This window comes from Pelodiscus sinensis, chromosome 2 (assembly GCF_052426305.1).
Source record: "Pelodiscus sinensis isolate ZL-2025 chromosome 2, ASM5242630v1, whole genome shotgun sequence".
Classification (NCBI taxonomy): domain Eukaryota; kingdom Metazoa; phylum Chordata; order Testudines; family Trionychidae; genus Pelodiscus; species Pelodiscus sinensis.
The window spans coordinates 257009531-257025422 of record NC_143053.1 but is presented as its reverse complement, the minus strand read 5'-3'; the positions used below and the strand labels follow the sequence as shown (position 1 = coordinate 257025422).

General features: G+C 53.7%; 1 protein-coding gene across 8 annotated transcripts in view; it reads left to right on the top strand.

Annotated features, from left to right (window-relative positions):
* The window catches only part of ALS2CL (ALS2 C-terminal like), an 83824-nt gene extending 74360 nt beyond the window's left edge, over window positions 1-9464 (top strand). For all 8 annotated transcript variants that reach the window (XM_075922969.2, XM_075922971.2, XM_075922970.2 and 5 more), the window contains 4 exons: window positions 547-608; window positions 974-1123; window positions 5102-5198; window positions 6705-9464. In XM_075922969.2, the coding sequence (XP_075779084.2) occupies window positions 547-608; window positions 974-1123; window positions 5102-5198; window positions 6705-6779 (384 nt within the window). In that variant the 3' untranslated portion in view covers window positions 6780-9464. The remainder of the gene's footprint in view (window positions 1-546; window positions 609-973; window positions 1124-5101; window positions 5199-6704) is intronic.
* The last annotated feature ends 6428 nt before the right edge of the window (window positions 9465-15892 follow it).

Genomic DNA, 15892 nt, shown 5'->3' with positions numbered 1-15892 from the left:
TCAACATTGTCCATGGAAAAAGAAGTATTATGGCCAAAGCCCTGAAGTGGACACCACTTTCCGTGGCTCCCATTGGCTGGGAACGGCAATCCGCAGCCAACAGGAGCTGCAATTGCCTATCCCTGCAATGGTACAGGGAAATATAGCAGCAGCGGCCTGCCAGGGGCTAACCCTGGGAAACCGGATCTGGCCCGCGGGCTGGTATTTGCCCACCTCTGTCCTAAACGATGGTAGCGACAAAAAGAGGGTGAGCTAATATCTGTTTGGAGCCTAACATCTGTGGCTCGATAGCTTGTTTTTCTCACCAGCAGACGTTGAAGCGAGAAGTAATTGTTGGCCGCCATGTTTCAATATGGCCGCCAACATAGCACTGAACCAAAAATGGGGGAGCAGGGGTGGCGCACCTGTCAAAAGAACATGGTGATGAAAGCTATTGAGCCATTTACTACGAAAGCGATGACTCCCCCACCTTGTGTGTCTCGTACTCGGGGATCCATTCCACGAGAGCGACCCGCGCACTAACGCAAACGTTCGTCTTCCTTTCAGAGACGTTCTCTTGTCAAAGACAAATGCTTCCTGTCGGCTACAGAATGTCTGCAAAAGTTGATGTAAGTAGCCCTCTGTGACTTCCTACTGATGACTAAGGAGGGCTGGCTGACGTGGTGGTTCGGATATCAGAGGTCAATCTGTGTTAGCCCCAGGAAGAGCTTTACAAAAAAAACATTGCTGTGGGCTCTAGGTGAGGGATTAATGCTGCGAGCTAGAAAGGCACGATCTATTTGTGGGCAGCCACAGTGAGGAGGGATCTCCTTTCCCTCATCTTGAAGCTTGGAAGCCCTCCTACATCTGGTCTGAGGTAGCGCAACTGGTCTTCTGCCTTCCAAGACGGAGACGCTCTCACTCTGCTTTTGAGGACTGACATTTCTCGCCTCTTAGATGGGCAGCACTAGAGCATGTCTCTTTATCTTGGCAGCACGACTGTGGACCCCCGGGAGAAGTTGGAGATCCTACAGAAGACCTATGAGGAGATAGAGGGCACCGTGTCACGAGTCACGGAGAGGGACTACAAACTCCCCATGGATGACCTGTTGCCGCTGTTGATGTATGTTGTATCGCGGGCGAGGTAAGAGAGAGCTTCACGTTGACTGCTGCTAATATAAAGCTGAGTGTCTCTTGCGTGCGCTTCATTAGAACGAGGACTGACCAAAAGTGTTTTAATGGAAATTTGGGAGTTTGATTAAATATTTTGTGAAGTCTCTTTTTTTCACTGGGGAGGAGGGGGAGTGGAGGGAAATCAACATTGTCTGTGGAAAATGAAGTATTATGGCCAAACCCTTGAAACTTAGATTTGGAGGTGCAGTGCCTGATGGGAGCTGTAGTTCAGTTGCCTCATGTCCTTACCCTCCATGGGCAAGGCTTCCTGGCTGGAATACATTTTTCATGGGGAACAGCCAAGAGGTAATGCCATGGTGCATCATGGGAGATGTAGTCTGCCAGGGAGCCTGACGTATAGAAGAGAACGGAGGCAGGAAGCAGCTGAACTACAACTCCCATGAGGCACTGGCAATCTGCTCAAACTGTTCCCTTGTGGGTGGAAACTTGTGACAAAAGAAAGGCTTTGGCCAGCTGGAATCATGAAGTCTCTGTCGGCCCCTGAAAACTCCCACTCTGCATCGCAAATGGAAAAGGCCCGCTGCTCAACCTTGCGGCCCATGGCCTCAGTAGCGGCAGGGATACGAAAGCTGCTGTAGTTAATAGAGATGTGAACGGTTACCCGATAAGCATCACCCTGGACAGGTGACGCTTACGGGGAAACATTTGACCATTACCTGGGAACAGCCCCTTGCCTGCAGTCTGCCGTGGACAGAGAACTGCTCTGGTTCCATGGAACCAGAAGCAGCTGGGTGGGAGTAGCCCCTCCTGTGGTGTGAGGGTCGCTCTAGCCCATCCTCCCCATTCAATCAGTTAACTGGTTAAACTTAACATATAACCAGTTAACTAATTAAACAGGATTTTACATCCCTAGTAATTAAGGCTCCCCACTAGGGAGGGGAAGAACTAAGCTGTGTTGCTGTGTGACTTTGGCCACTCAGACACTTTCTGGGCCTCTGTTCTAGTCTGTAAAATGGACCCAGCTTCCTTCCTTGCTGGGGTGTTGGGTCTCATTCATGGCCATAAGGAATTTGGAGTGTGGGTGTCACTCAGATGCCTAGAAATGAAGCTTTCCTGGCATAGAAGTCAGTCGTAAATGCCCAATTTTACAGGAGACACCATCAGACTGTGCTGTCCCCATCAGCACTGAATGAGCCTTCAGATTCACGAAGGAAGGCGCTGCCCTTTTCGGTGTGGTTTATATGGCGCGCTCTCTCCACGCCTCTGTGCTTCCTGGTTTCGCTGCGGGCCCCTAATGTGCTGCCCAAGAAAAACCAAGATGCTTTGAGGGTCTCAGATTCTGGTCCTTTGGCCTAGGATGGGAAACAAGGGGTCGTACATTTCACAAGCCCGCCCTCCCCAACCGAAATGGGAACAATGAGCATTGTCCGTCAAATACAGATGGGGAAGTGGAGGCGTTCAGTGTTCAAAGGTGATGAACATCCGAATGATTAGGTATTTTGCAAATCCAAAAATCTCACCTCACTAGCTCAAGGTCACAGACGGAGTTGGCTCTAAGAATTAGACATGGGTTCTTGTCCCAGTTCTTGCACCCAGCCCTGTTTATTGGCTCATCACTGGCCGGCAGGGAAGGTGCATACTCATTCCAAGGAATTGGTGTCTGATTAGAGGGCTGGAGCATATGACCTATGAGGAGATGCTGAAGGAGTTGGGTCTGTTGAGTCTGCAGAAGTGAAGAGTGAGGGTATGTCTACACTACAAAGTTAGTTCGAACTAACGGACGTTAGTTCAAACTAACTTTCATAGGCGCTACACTAGCGCTCCGTTAGTTCGAACTTAATTCGAACTAACGGAGCGCTTAATTCGAACTAGGTAATCCTCATTCCACAAGGATTAAGCCTAGTTCGAACTTACTAGTTCGAATTAAGGGGTGTGTAGACCCTTAATTCGAACTAGTGGGAGGCTAGCCCTCCCCAGGTTTCCCTGGTGGCCACTCTGGCCAACACCAGGGAAACTCGTCTGCCCCCCTCCTGGCCCCGGACCCCTTAAAGGGGCACGGGCTGGCTACGGTGCCCGTGCCAGGTGCAAGCCTGCCAGCACCCAGCCAGCAGACCGTGCATCTGGCACGGATCGAGCCACCCACCCGATGCCCCCCAGCCCTCCCCCTCTTCCCGGGACCAGGCTGGCGGCTCCCGGGAGCTTGCCCGGGACCGCAAGAGGCAGGCACCCGCCTGGGCTAGTGCGGACATCATGGACCTCGTCCACGATCTCCGCACTAGGCACAGGAACGTGGCCGGCTTGGGCAGGATAGCTGCCAGCCTGACCACCCAAGAGCAGGTGTGCATGAAAATCAAGGGGGTCCTCTGAGACCCCCGACCCTGAGCCCTGAGCTTACAATGGCCATGCTGGGTCAGACCAAAGGTCCATCTAGCCCAGTAACCTGTCTGCTGACAGCAGCCAGCCCTAGGGACCCTGGAGGGGATGGACCGAAGACAGTGACCAAGCCATTTGTCTCGTGCCATCCCTCTCCAGCCTTCCACAAACCTTGGGCAGGGACACCACTCCAACCCCCTGGCTAATAGCACTCCATGGACCCAACCTCCATGATTTGATCTCACTTCCCTTTAAACTCTGTTCAAGTTCTAGCCTTTACAGCCTCCTGCAGCAAGGAGTTCCACAGGTTGACTCTTTGCTTTGTGAAGAAGAACTTTCTGTTACTAGTTTGAAGCCTGCTACCCATTCCTTTCCTTTGGTGTCCTCTAGACCTTCTTTATGGGAACTAATGAAGAACTTTTCTGTATGCACCCTCTCCACCCAACTCCTGCTTTTAGAGACCTCTATCCTGTCCCCCCTCCGTCTCCTCTTTTCTAAGCTGAAAAGTCCCAGTCTCTTTAGCCTCTCTTCATATGGGACCTGTTCCCAACCCCTGATCATTGTAGTTGCCCTCCCCTCTCCCAGCCTCTCTCTTCCCCTCTCCCACCTCCTTTTCCCAGTCTCCCCCAGTTTTGTTCAATAAAGACAGATTCCATTTTTGAACACAATTGTCCTTTATTTTGTACATCAAGAAAAGGGGCTAGGGAAGGATAAGTGGAAGGAGATGAGGGAGGAATGGGGTACGAGCCTCCGATGGGGAGGACTGGACTGGCTTTGCGGGCTTCTGGGGATGGAAGCTCTCCTGCAGCCCCCCGATTGACCCCTCCCCCCAGATGGCAGCCTGCGGCAAGTGCAGCCGGGCTGATGGCCGAGTTCTGTGATGTGCCCAGTGTGGGTACTCCGGGCACTCCAAGCCAGGACTGCTTTGCAAGTGGGGAACCCCTGAGAACTGTCTGTCCGGGGTGGGGGTCGGGTCCCTTTAAGCGCAGCCCTCGGCTAGCCTGAGATAGCATCTCCACGCTCTAAGTCCTCCTCTGATGCCCTGCCGGCACTGCTTCCGGCCATCCTTAAGCCTGGTTCAGGGTCCACTTAATGTGGTAAAGCACTGGAATGGGTTCCCTAGGGAAATAGTGGAGTCTCCATCCCTAGAGGTGTTTAAGTCTCGGCTTGCCAAAGCCCTGGCTGGGTTGATTTAGTTGGGATTGGTCCTGCCTAGAGCAGGGGGCTGGACTTCATAGAATCATAGAATAATAGGACTGGAAGGGACCTCAAGAGGTCATCGAGTCCAGCCCCCCGCCCTCAAGGCAGGACCACGCTCCATCTACACCATCCCTGACAGATGTCTATCTAACCTGTTCTTAAATATCTCCAGAGAGGGAGATTCTACCACCTCCCTTGGCAATTTATTCCAATATTTGACCACCCTGACAGTTAGGAATTTTTTCCTAATGTCCAATCTAAACCTCCCCTGCTGCACTTTAAGCCCATTACTCCTTGTCCTGTCCTCAGAAACCAAGAGGAACAAATGATGACCTTCTGAGGTCTCTTCCAGCTCTATGGTTCTCTGATTCTGAGAGGAGTCATTGGAAGGATGGCCACTATTTTTGTTTTCTAGAATACAGCACCTAGGAGCTGAGATACATCTGATCAGAGATCTGATGGACCCTACCAATGAAGGAGGGATGTACGACTTTCTGCTAACAGCACTGGAGGTAAGGCAGAACATAAGAACAGCCAGACTGGGACAGACCAAAGGTCCATCTAGCCCACTGTCCTGTCTTCTGACACTAGCCAAACCAGGTGCCCCAGAGGGAATGAACAGAACAGGTAACTAAGTATCAAGTGATCCATCCCGTTACCCGTTCCCAACTTCTGGCAAACAGAAGCTAGGGAAATCATTCCTAACCATCCTGGTTAACATCCATTGAAGGACCTATCCTCCATGAATCAATCTAGTTCTTTTTTGAAGCCTGTTATATTCTTGGCCTTCACAACATCCTCTGGCAAGGAGTTCCACAGGATGACTGGGAGCTGTGGGAAGAAATACTTCCTTTTGTTTATTTTAAACCTGCTGCTTGTGAATTTAATTCTTGTTATGAGGAGTCAACAGTACTTCCTTATTCAATTTCTCCACATCAGTCATGATTGTATAGACCTCGATCATATTCCCCCTTAGTCATCTCTTTTGTTCTGAGCTGTTTCAAGAATTTGTAACGAAATTAGATTGTAACAGGCAAGTCTCGCTTAAAGAGGAAGAAACTTTAAGGGAGCTGTTGATGGAAGGAGTTGCGGGACAGCTGACTAGCAACTATTTTATCAGATTCTAAGGTGGTTCCTGTTCACATGAATGGTCTTAAATGACTTTTTTTTTTCTTCAAAATTGGGATCTGAAAGAACTTCCTTCCTTCTTGGCAGGAATCCAGGGGTGGGGGTGGGGAAGTGCTGCTCTTAGATCAGGGCTACTCACCTTTGGAAGCCCCAGGGGCCACAGTGATACACAGTTGAGGGCTGCAACTTAAGTGTGGTTGCATAGACATGCAAATAGATATGCAAATATATGCAAATAGCTGCTGTCACACTGACGGGCATGAATACAAAGATGAAGGCAAGACGAAACCACACGCAGGCCCTATTCAAGTCAGTTCTGCTGATATGAACAAAATCCAATAGTCACCTGGTTTCCACCCATAAGACAGCACTTTTAATGAGCAACGACAGTCCAGGAATTGAACTACTAAAATACATATCGACAGAAGACCATTACATTGACTCACCACTGTGGAGCGTGTTCCCAGTGGAGGCCACATTCAAAGGTTCCCACCTGCGGGCCGCATGTTGAGCCCCCCGTAAACCCAAACCGCCCCGCGGGCCGCAAACAAATGGGCTGCGTGTTGAGTAGCCCTATCCTACAGCATTGACTGGTCAGCCTGTTGACTAGAACAGAGGAGTCACTGGCTGTAGTTGCAGCCAGGGAGATATTGGTGGATCACACACAGTCTGCTCATGAATGTGGTGTGTAGCTGTTGGTTGTTAAACAAGTCTCTCTCCTTACCCCGTTAACCAGCTCCGGAGCGAATATGTTTAATGTGCCGCTTTATAGCACTCAGCTCCCCTCTGTTTTCCATCAAGAGGTGTTCTGGCCTCAGTAGGCACACAAAAGACCAGAATTTTGTCCAAATTTTGTCTCCTCCTGACGGGTTCTACCCTTTCTTCCCCAGTCATGTTACGAGCACATTCAGAAAGATATGAGACTGCATCCAAGGGAGAACTGGCATGTGGCACGTGATCTTTGACTTTCCCAATCCAGAGGAGATCGTCACGCACTTTGACGACCGAACACTTTTAGGAGATGAAGAAGCCAACGGAGAGCCCGCCTTCGAGTTCACTTTCCAATGGGAAGAATGTTGCTTGAGTCTCAAGGCAGTGTTTCTTTCTTTCTTTGACGTACACAACAGCTAGCGCCTGGGCTTGCGGGGTGCGTCTACACAGCAGGGCTTCACTCGAAATAAGCGACGCTCATTGAGCGACGTCAATTGTGTAGCTTATTTCAAAAGAGCTTATTTCAAAATTGGGAGAGTCTACATAGCACTTAGTGATAGAAATGTAGCCGTGTTAGTCTGGGGTAGCTGAAGCAAAATGCAGGACAATGTAGCACTTTAAAGACTAACAAGATGGTTTATTAGATGATGAGCTTTCGTGGGCCAGACCCACTTCCTCAGATCAAATAGTGGAAGGAAATAGTCACAACCGTACATACCAAAGGATACAATTAAAAAAATGAACACATATGAAAAGGACAAATCACATTGCAGAACAGGAGGGGGATACAAGGGGGGGAAGGAAGGAAGGTAAGTGTCTGTGAATTGATGATATTAGAGGTGGGGAGAGTGGGATGTTTGTGAGCTAATGGTATTAGAGGTGATAATTGGGGAAGCTATCTTGGTAATGGGTAAGATAGTTCGAGTGTTTGTTCATTCCTTTTTGGAGGGTGTCGAATTTTAACATGAATGACAGTTCAGAGGATTCCCTTTCAAGTGCAGATGTAAAAGGTCTTTGTAGCAGAATGCAGGTGGTTAAGTCATTGAGAGAGTGTCCTTTCTGGTTGAAATGGCAAGAAACTGTTTTTTCTTTGTGATCTTGTCTGATATCTGTTTTGTGGGCATTAATCCTTTGGCGAAGTGTCTGAGATGTTTGTCCAATGTACATAGCAGACGGACACTTTCGGCACATGATAGCATAGATTATATTTCTGGATGCGCAGGAATATGTGTTATTTCGACATAGAGCCCTCTTCCTCCGACTTCCCTTACTCCTCGTACAACAAGGGTTATGGGAGTCGGAGTAAGAAGTCCTCCAGCTTGACAGTATTTTGACACTATTTCGTAATACAGGAGGCCCCCGAGATGCGACCCCTCGAGTTCTGACCCCCCTCACTTACAACCATTTTTGTAAGTGCGGAAGGGGCCAACCCCCCCCAGCTTATGTCCTCGGCCTGCATTTACGACAGCGCATGGCGCCTATTGTAAATGCAGGTTTGAGTTACGATGCCCCCAACTTGCGATGCTTCCCCGGGAATGGATCGTGTCGCAAGTGGAGCCTCCTGTAACTACCTGCTGTGGAGACGTGGGCTAAGTTATTTTAAAACAACACTAGTTATTTCAAAATAATGTTGCTGTGTAGACATACCTGTAGACCGCAAGCATCGTCACAAGGAGCAATATTTATCGTCAGCCTCCGCCTTCTGCCTTTGACGAACCTTGGACCAGCGCTTCTCTGACACACAGTTAAAGCAAAATTTGGTTTTCATTCTACCACCCACACCATTACAACCCACCTATAATCCACACTGTTGGATAGCGGCCTTAAATCTTCCATTTTCAGCTTGCGTTCTGGGCAAAACCCTGGCTGTCCACCTTTCAGAATCAACCATTTTGAGGCCTTTGCCAAAAAACTTCGCACCTTGCAGATCAATCCTGGTTTTCTTCATTTTACAAGCCTGCCTCTGTCCCGGGACCTCATTCCTCTTGCTCCTGTTTTGTGGCTTGCATTGATTTTGCAAGGTCAAAAATTTCTGGGGGAGGAAATTGTACAAAAAAAACCTCAATCCAAAAGGTAACGAATCTGCTTTGCATGCACAGTCCTGTCTGATGGACTCAGCTGCATAGACAGGAGATCCTTTTTCATTTTCCCCCAGGACCTCTTCCCACAGAAGTGACAGCGATATGCTTACACAGCAGAGCGAAGGATCTTGCCACGGCAAATCCGCTCCGTGCGCTTACTGTTGCATTTTAAAGCTGCTATTAACTAACTTTGATGTTTATAGTATTTCAGCTGTAAATGATACATATTGGAACACCCTGCTGAATCATTGAACCTCAGGGATGATCTTACTCCAATTTCCCTGCCTTGTGCAGATCGGTGCCTGACTCAGTTTACCTGGCATACATGGCACAAGGGGAAACAGACCTCTGTCATGCTGCAGGGCAATTCATTAAAACTAACGGGGGTCTTGCACGAAAGGTCCCGAGGAAAAACAGTGATCTACTTTTAAAGACAGCAGTTCATGCTGACATGGCACCTTACTGACTCATAGGGGTACACATCTGACCTATTATTCCTGTGGTGATTTTTTTAAATTATAAAGGCAAACTGTATATACAGACACACACTGAAATACACTAAATATGAATTTCTGAGTTGCACTTGAGAATGAAATCTATATGTTTTAGAATTATTAAATGGTGGATTTTAACCTGAATATTTCCAAGATGGTCAACTGTCTGATATTGCAATGACATAAAACTATTGACTGAATCTACAGACTGCTTCTAATTATCATTATTATTGTGTTTTGAACTGTACAGGGGATGCAATTGTTAATATATTGATTTGGGGCTGTGTTTTCTTACAGGAACTTTGTATTTAAATAAACTTGTGAGATTTTTTAAAAGGAAAGTCTCCAGCAATGATTTCAAGGATTTTGTGGCCTTTTTGTGTTCTGTTTCATTACTGCTCAAGGGATGTTGCTGCTCAGAATCCGGCTTTTAATTTGAAAAACCAACAGATCCTCTGACTTCATTCTCAGGCTGGAGCAAAAATATGGAGGTTTGCAGATGAAAGGTTTCCAGAGTGTAATTTAAAACCGGTTTTCCTGGCAGCCCATCAACATCTCTGCATTACTGAGAGATGAGGAGAAAATTATATTGACACAGCAACATTTTGACATAACTAGCGTTATGTAAAAATAACTTAGTCCGCAGCTACACCGCTGGGAGTTATTTCGAAATAATGTCGAAATACTGTCAAGCTGGAGGATTTCTTACTCTGACTCCTGTAACCCTCATTGTACGAGGAGGAAGGGAAGTCAGGGGAAGAGGGCTTTATTTCGAAATAAATGCTGTGCAGATGATCCCAATTTCGAAAAAGTTATTTCAAAATAAGTAACACAGCTCAATTAGCGTCGCCGATTTCGAGTTAAGCCCTGAAGTGCAGACGCTCCCTGAGTTGGCTCATTCAGCCTAAGGCAGTAGAAATGCTAACTCAATCACCCCACGATATCACTGTGCTACATAAAGCCGTAAGGATTAGCCAGGTGTTTAAAGCTAGCAGCGGGGGGATCGCCAATACACAGGCTGCTCCGGCAGAAGACAGGCTGAAGGGTGCTCTGAAGGTGAGGTGGTAGGGCAGGTTCCAGTGTGGGATAGGGTACTTTGCCTGGGGAAGGTGGCAAGTTCAAGACAGTGTGGCTGGTCACAGGGAGCCAGTACCCCATTTCCACCCCCCCCCCACTGAGTCCAAGGCTCCAACCACTAGACAACACAGCCTTCATTTTCCTCTGCATCCCTCCAAGAAAAGACAGGTACAGGCGAATTAGAGGGGTCCCCATTTGGTTCACAGCCCACAAATGGGGCATGTTCCAGGGGGAAAAACTTACTTGTCGTAATGTGTGGGCACCCCATTCGCCTCAAAGGGGGAAAGCCTCCATTTTGTGTAGTAGTGAACCCTGTGCACCACCGGCCAGTTGGCCAGGTCAGTCGGGGGACGTCTCCACTGCAGAGTTTTTTGGAAAAACGGGAGGGCAGGGGGGCACAGGGAGGGGGCAGAGGCATCGCTCGGGGGGCAGGCGGAGGGGGAATGGGCATGGCAGGGGGAGCAGGAGAGCGGTAGGCAGGAGGATCAGCAGCAGGCGGGTGTGCCAGCCTTTCTCTCGTGACGGCACATGTTATAGCACCACTGCATGAGCTGGCCCCACGCGCGGTTCCGCCACGCTGTGTCCTCGCGGATCTTCTGCGCCAGGGTCTGCTGCACGTCAGGCGGGACGCTGACCTGCTGCCGCATCAGGTCTTCATGGACCCTGGCGCGTCTGAGGGTCCCCCGGGCTCTGGCGGCGATGCTCACGCCTCAGTCCCGACGGTCAGTCATCCCTACAGACGCTGTCCCTGAGGCCGTGCCCGCCTCTGTGAGCGGCGACCAACAGTCCTCGGGGAAGAGGAGGGGGATGTCCTGGGAGCAAGGCCACGTGTGGGCGGCACAGCAGGTCCTGCCTCACGGGGGCCCCGAGGTGCCATGGGGACCTGTCCCCACACTCCAGCCCACGGACAAGCAGGCAAGGGAAGTGTCCAGCCACAGTGGAATCCCCCATGGGCGGCAGAGGAGCCAGGAGCAGCCTGGCCCTCCCTGGGGTCCTCTCCCTGGGGTCCACACACACCTGGACACACGGCCTGGCCCTCCCTGGGGTCCGCACACACACCTGGGCACACGCCTGGCCCTCCCTGGGGTCCACACACACACCTGGACACACGGCCTGGCCCTCCCTGGGGTCCGCACACACACCTGGACACACGGCCTGGCCCTCCCTGGGGTCCGCACACACACCTGGGCACACGCCTGGCCCTCCCTGGGGTCCACACACACACCTGGACACACGGCCTGGCCCTCCCTGGGGCCCGCACACACACCTGGACACACGGCCTGGCCCTCCCTGGGGTCCGCACACACACCTGGACACACGGCCTGGCCCTCCCTGGGGTCCACACACACACCTGGGCACACGGCCTGGCCCTCCCTGGGGTCCGCGCACACACCTGGGCACACGGCCTGGCCCTCCCTGGGGTCCGCACACACCTGGGCACACGGCCTGGCTCTCCCTGGGGTCCACACACACCTGGGCACACGGCCTGGCCCTCCCTGGGGTCCGCGCACACACCTGGGCACACGGCCTGGCCCTCCCTGGGGTCCGCACACACCTGGGCACACGGCCTGGCCCTCCCTGGGGTCCACACACACCTGGGCACACGGCCTGGCCCTCCCTGGGGTCCACACACACCTGGGCACACGGCCTGGCCCTCCCTGGGGTCCACACACACCTGGGCACACGGCCTGGCCCTCCCTGGGGTCCACACACACCTGGGCACACGGCCTGGCCCTCCCTGGGGTCCACACACACCTGGGCACACAGCCTGGCCCTCCCTGGGGTCCACACACACACCTGGGCACACGGCCTGGCCCTCCCTGGGGCCCGCACACACACCTGTACACACGGCCTGGCCCTCCCTGGGGTCCGTATACACACCTGGGCACATGGCCTGGCTCTCCCTGGGGTCCACACACACACCTGGGCACACGGCCTGGCCCTCCCTGGGGTCCGTATACACACCTGGGCACATGGCCTGGCTCTCCCTGGGGTCCACACACACACCTGGGCACACAGCCTGGCCCTCCCTGGGGTCCACACACACATCTGGGCACACGGCCTGGCCCTCCCTGGGGTCCACACACACATCTGGGCACACGGCCTGGCCCTCCCTGGGGTCCACACACACATCTGGGCACACGGCCTGGCCCTCCCTGGGGTCCGCACATGCACCTGGGCACACAGCCTGGCCCTCCCTGCGGTCCACACACACACCTGGGCACACGGCCTGGCCCTCCCTGGGGCCCGCACACACACCTGTACACACGGCCTGGCCCTCCCTGGGGTCCACACACACATCTGGGCACACGGCCTGGCCCTCCCTGGGGTCTGCACATGCACCTGGGCACACAGCCTGGCCCTCCCTGGGGTCCGCACACACACCTGGGCACACGGCCTGGCCCTCCCTGGGGTCCACACACACATCTGGGCACACGGCCTGGCCCTCCCTGGGGTCTGCACATGCACCTGGGCACACGGCCTGGCCCTCCCTGGGGCCCGCACACACACCTGGGCACACAGCCTGGCCCTCCCTGGGGTCTGCACACACCTGGGCACACGGCCTGGCCCTCCCTGGGGTCTGCACACACACCTGGACACACGGCCTGGCCCTCCCTGGGGTCCGCACACACACCTGGGCACACGCCTGGCCCTCCCTGGGGTCCAGACACACACCTGCACACATGGCCTGGCCCTCCCTGGGGTCCACACACACACCTGGGCACACGGCCTGGCCCTACCTGGGGCCCGCACACACACCTGGGCACACAGCCTGGCCCTCCCTGGGGTCCGCACACACACCTGGGCACACAGCCTGGCCCTCCCTGGGGTCTGCACACACCTGGACACACGGCCTGGCCCTCCCTGGGGTCTGCACACACACCTGGGCACACAGCCTGGCCCTCCCTGGGGTCCGCACACACACCTGGGCACACGCCTGGCCCTCCCTGGGGTCCAGACACACACCTGCACACATGGCCTGGCCCTCCCTGGGGTCCACACACACACCTGGGCACACGGCCTGGCCCTACCTGGGGCCCGCACACACACCTGGGCACACAGCCTGGCCCTCCCTGGGGTCCGCACACACACCTGGGCACACGCCTGGCCCTTCCTGGGGTCCGCACACACACCTGCGCACACGGCTTGGCCCTCCCTGGGGTCCACGCACACACCTGGGCACACGGCCTGGCCCTCCCTGGGGTCCAGACACACACCTGCACACATGGCCTGGCCCTCCCTGGGGTCCACACACACACCTGGGCACACGGCCTGGCCCTACCTGGGGCCCGCACACACACCTGGGCACACAGCCTGGCCCTCCCTGGAGTCCGCACACACACCTGGGCACACGCCTGGCCCTTCCTGGGGTCCGCTCACACACCTGCGCACATGGCTTGGCCCTCCCTGGGGTCCGCGCACACACCTGGGCACACGGCCTGGCCCTTCCTGGGGCCTGCACACACCTGCGCACACATGGCCTGGCCCTCCCTGGGGTCCACACACACACCTGCGGCTTGCAGTGCTGCCTGTGGGACCAGTAGTCCCCCTGAGCTGCATTTGTTGGTGTGGAGCAGGGGGAGAGAAAGGCGGGGCATGGGGGAGAGGGGGGTTGTTCTGGCCCTTCCCCAGGCTGGGTTAGGGGGCCAGGAACTCGGCATGCAGCAGCTGGGCTGCCCAGTCGGACCAGGAGCCCAGCACATCCTAGTGTGGCTGCCTGGCTTAGCAGGGAAGGGTGGGGAGGGAGGGTAGGGGGAGACGGTGGCCAGTCCAGGGCTGGAGGGGGCAGTAGCAGGGGGGCCAGATATGACCTCCCCTGATCCCGCAAAATCCCTCATCTGAGACTGGTCAGGCCCTAAGGGTGCCAGGCCAAGGAGATCCAACCTGTAGATTGGGGTGGGCAATAATTTTTAATGGGGGGGCCACTCCAAAATTTTGGTAAGTGGTCAAGGGCTGCACGTCTGTGGAGAGGGTGTGGGGTCTGGGACAATAGGTGGGGTGTAGAAGGGAGCTTGCAATAGAGGACTGGGGTGCAGGAGGGAGTGGGGGTCTGAGAGGGAGTTTGGGGGAAGGAGGGGGTTGTGATCTGGGGTAGGGGCTTGGGCTGCAGGGTCCAGGAGGGGTTATGGGTGCAGGAGAGGAGTCTGGTCTGGGGTGGAGGAAGGGCTGGAGAGTCTGGCACACAGTTGTGATCTGGAGAAGGTGGGGAGAGGGGATACAGAGGGTTTGGGTGGTGGCCTGGGGCAGGGGAGAGAGTGTGGTGCCAGAGGCAGGCTCTGGCTGGGAGGCGCTTACCTAGGTGGCTCCCAGCCAGCAGCCCTGCAGGAACCTGAGACAGGCCCCCTGCCTGTGTGCTGGGTGGGCTGCTCCATGTGGCTCTGCTCCAGCACAGGGAGGGGGGAAAGGAGTGGGGGGGAGGGAGGAGGTTTCATTCGCTGCCCCTGCCTTCAGCAAAATTTCTCAGCACCTGGAAAGTGGCCAATGGGAGCGGAGGGATTTTGTTAGGGGGCGGGGACAGAACGCAAAGCTTTCTCCTCCCTGCTCAGACTGCATAGCCATTAGCAGCCTGCTGTTTAAAGCGGCTGCAGCTGCTCTGTAGCAAGGGCAGTGGCGAGGCGGCTGCGGGCCGGATCCGGCAGCTTGGTGGGCTGCCTCCGGCCCGCTAGCCACCTCTCGCCAGCCCCTGCTGTAGATTATTTTTAGCCAGACGGTTAACCAGCAGGGTTTCTAGAAAGCCTGTATTGATTTAGTTTAGTAACCCAAGTCCAGTATCTTTACAATCCGCTCTTGGCCTTTGATAAATCTGCATTCACTGCAGATATCTCAGTGTGGTGGTATTTACACAGCAGCTGCCCCTCAGTAGCCTCCAACAACCTCGTGCACACGCAGTCTCCTTGGGTACAGCTGATCCAGTATTTCTGTGAGTAGCTGGTGACAGGGCAGGTTTCAGTGGGGCTTGGGGTACATCTGTGATGTAGCAAAGCAAAGTGAGGGCTGGTACAGTCCTCGAGGGAATGTTTCGGTGGCTCACGGCCCTAAAAGCCCACTTAATACCACCAAAGCTCGCTTCCTGTCTGGCAAGCCCAGGGTAGCCTGGATACGCTCAGGAAGTGCCACTGTGGCAACAGACAGTAGAGATCTGAGGGCAAATTTGTGGTTAGATTAACGAAGGTCCATGGTGCTCATGTGACAAGTCAAATAACGAGCAGTTGTGTGGATTGTGTTGTGAATACAGCCTCTTCCCGACTTACGAACCGATTACAGACCAAGCAATTGGTCGTAACTTGGTTTGTTTGTATGTCAGACCCCGTAGAGTTACACGCGACCGTGCTGTTCTTAAGCGTGGATTGCATTCGTAACTCGGGGTCCGCCCTTTATGACAGCTTTGGTCATAAACGCGAACGGTCGTCAGTCGACTGTTCGCAACTCGGGGACCGACTGTAGTCGTTCCTGGACTGCTTCATCCTAAGCATGAGAGGAAAATCCACGTTATAGTTTGTTACACACACTCAATGGGAGCTGGAAATGCTCAGTACCAATTGGAACATTTCAGGACTGGGTGCTTACTGGACCCAAATTTGCTTTCGCACTAGTGAAAAATCAGGCACAACTTCACTGAAGTCAATGGGATTCCAGCCCTGTGACTGAGATCCTATTCAAGCCTCATGAATCCGCTGCCCATTCAAGGAGATAATGAAGGACACAAATAGTTGC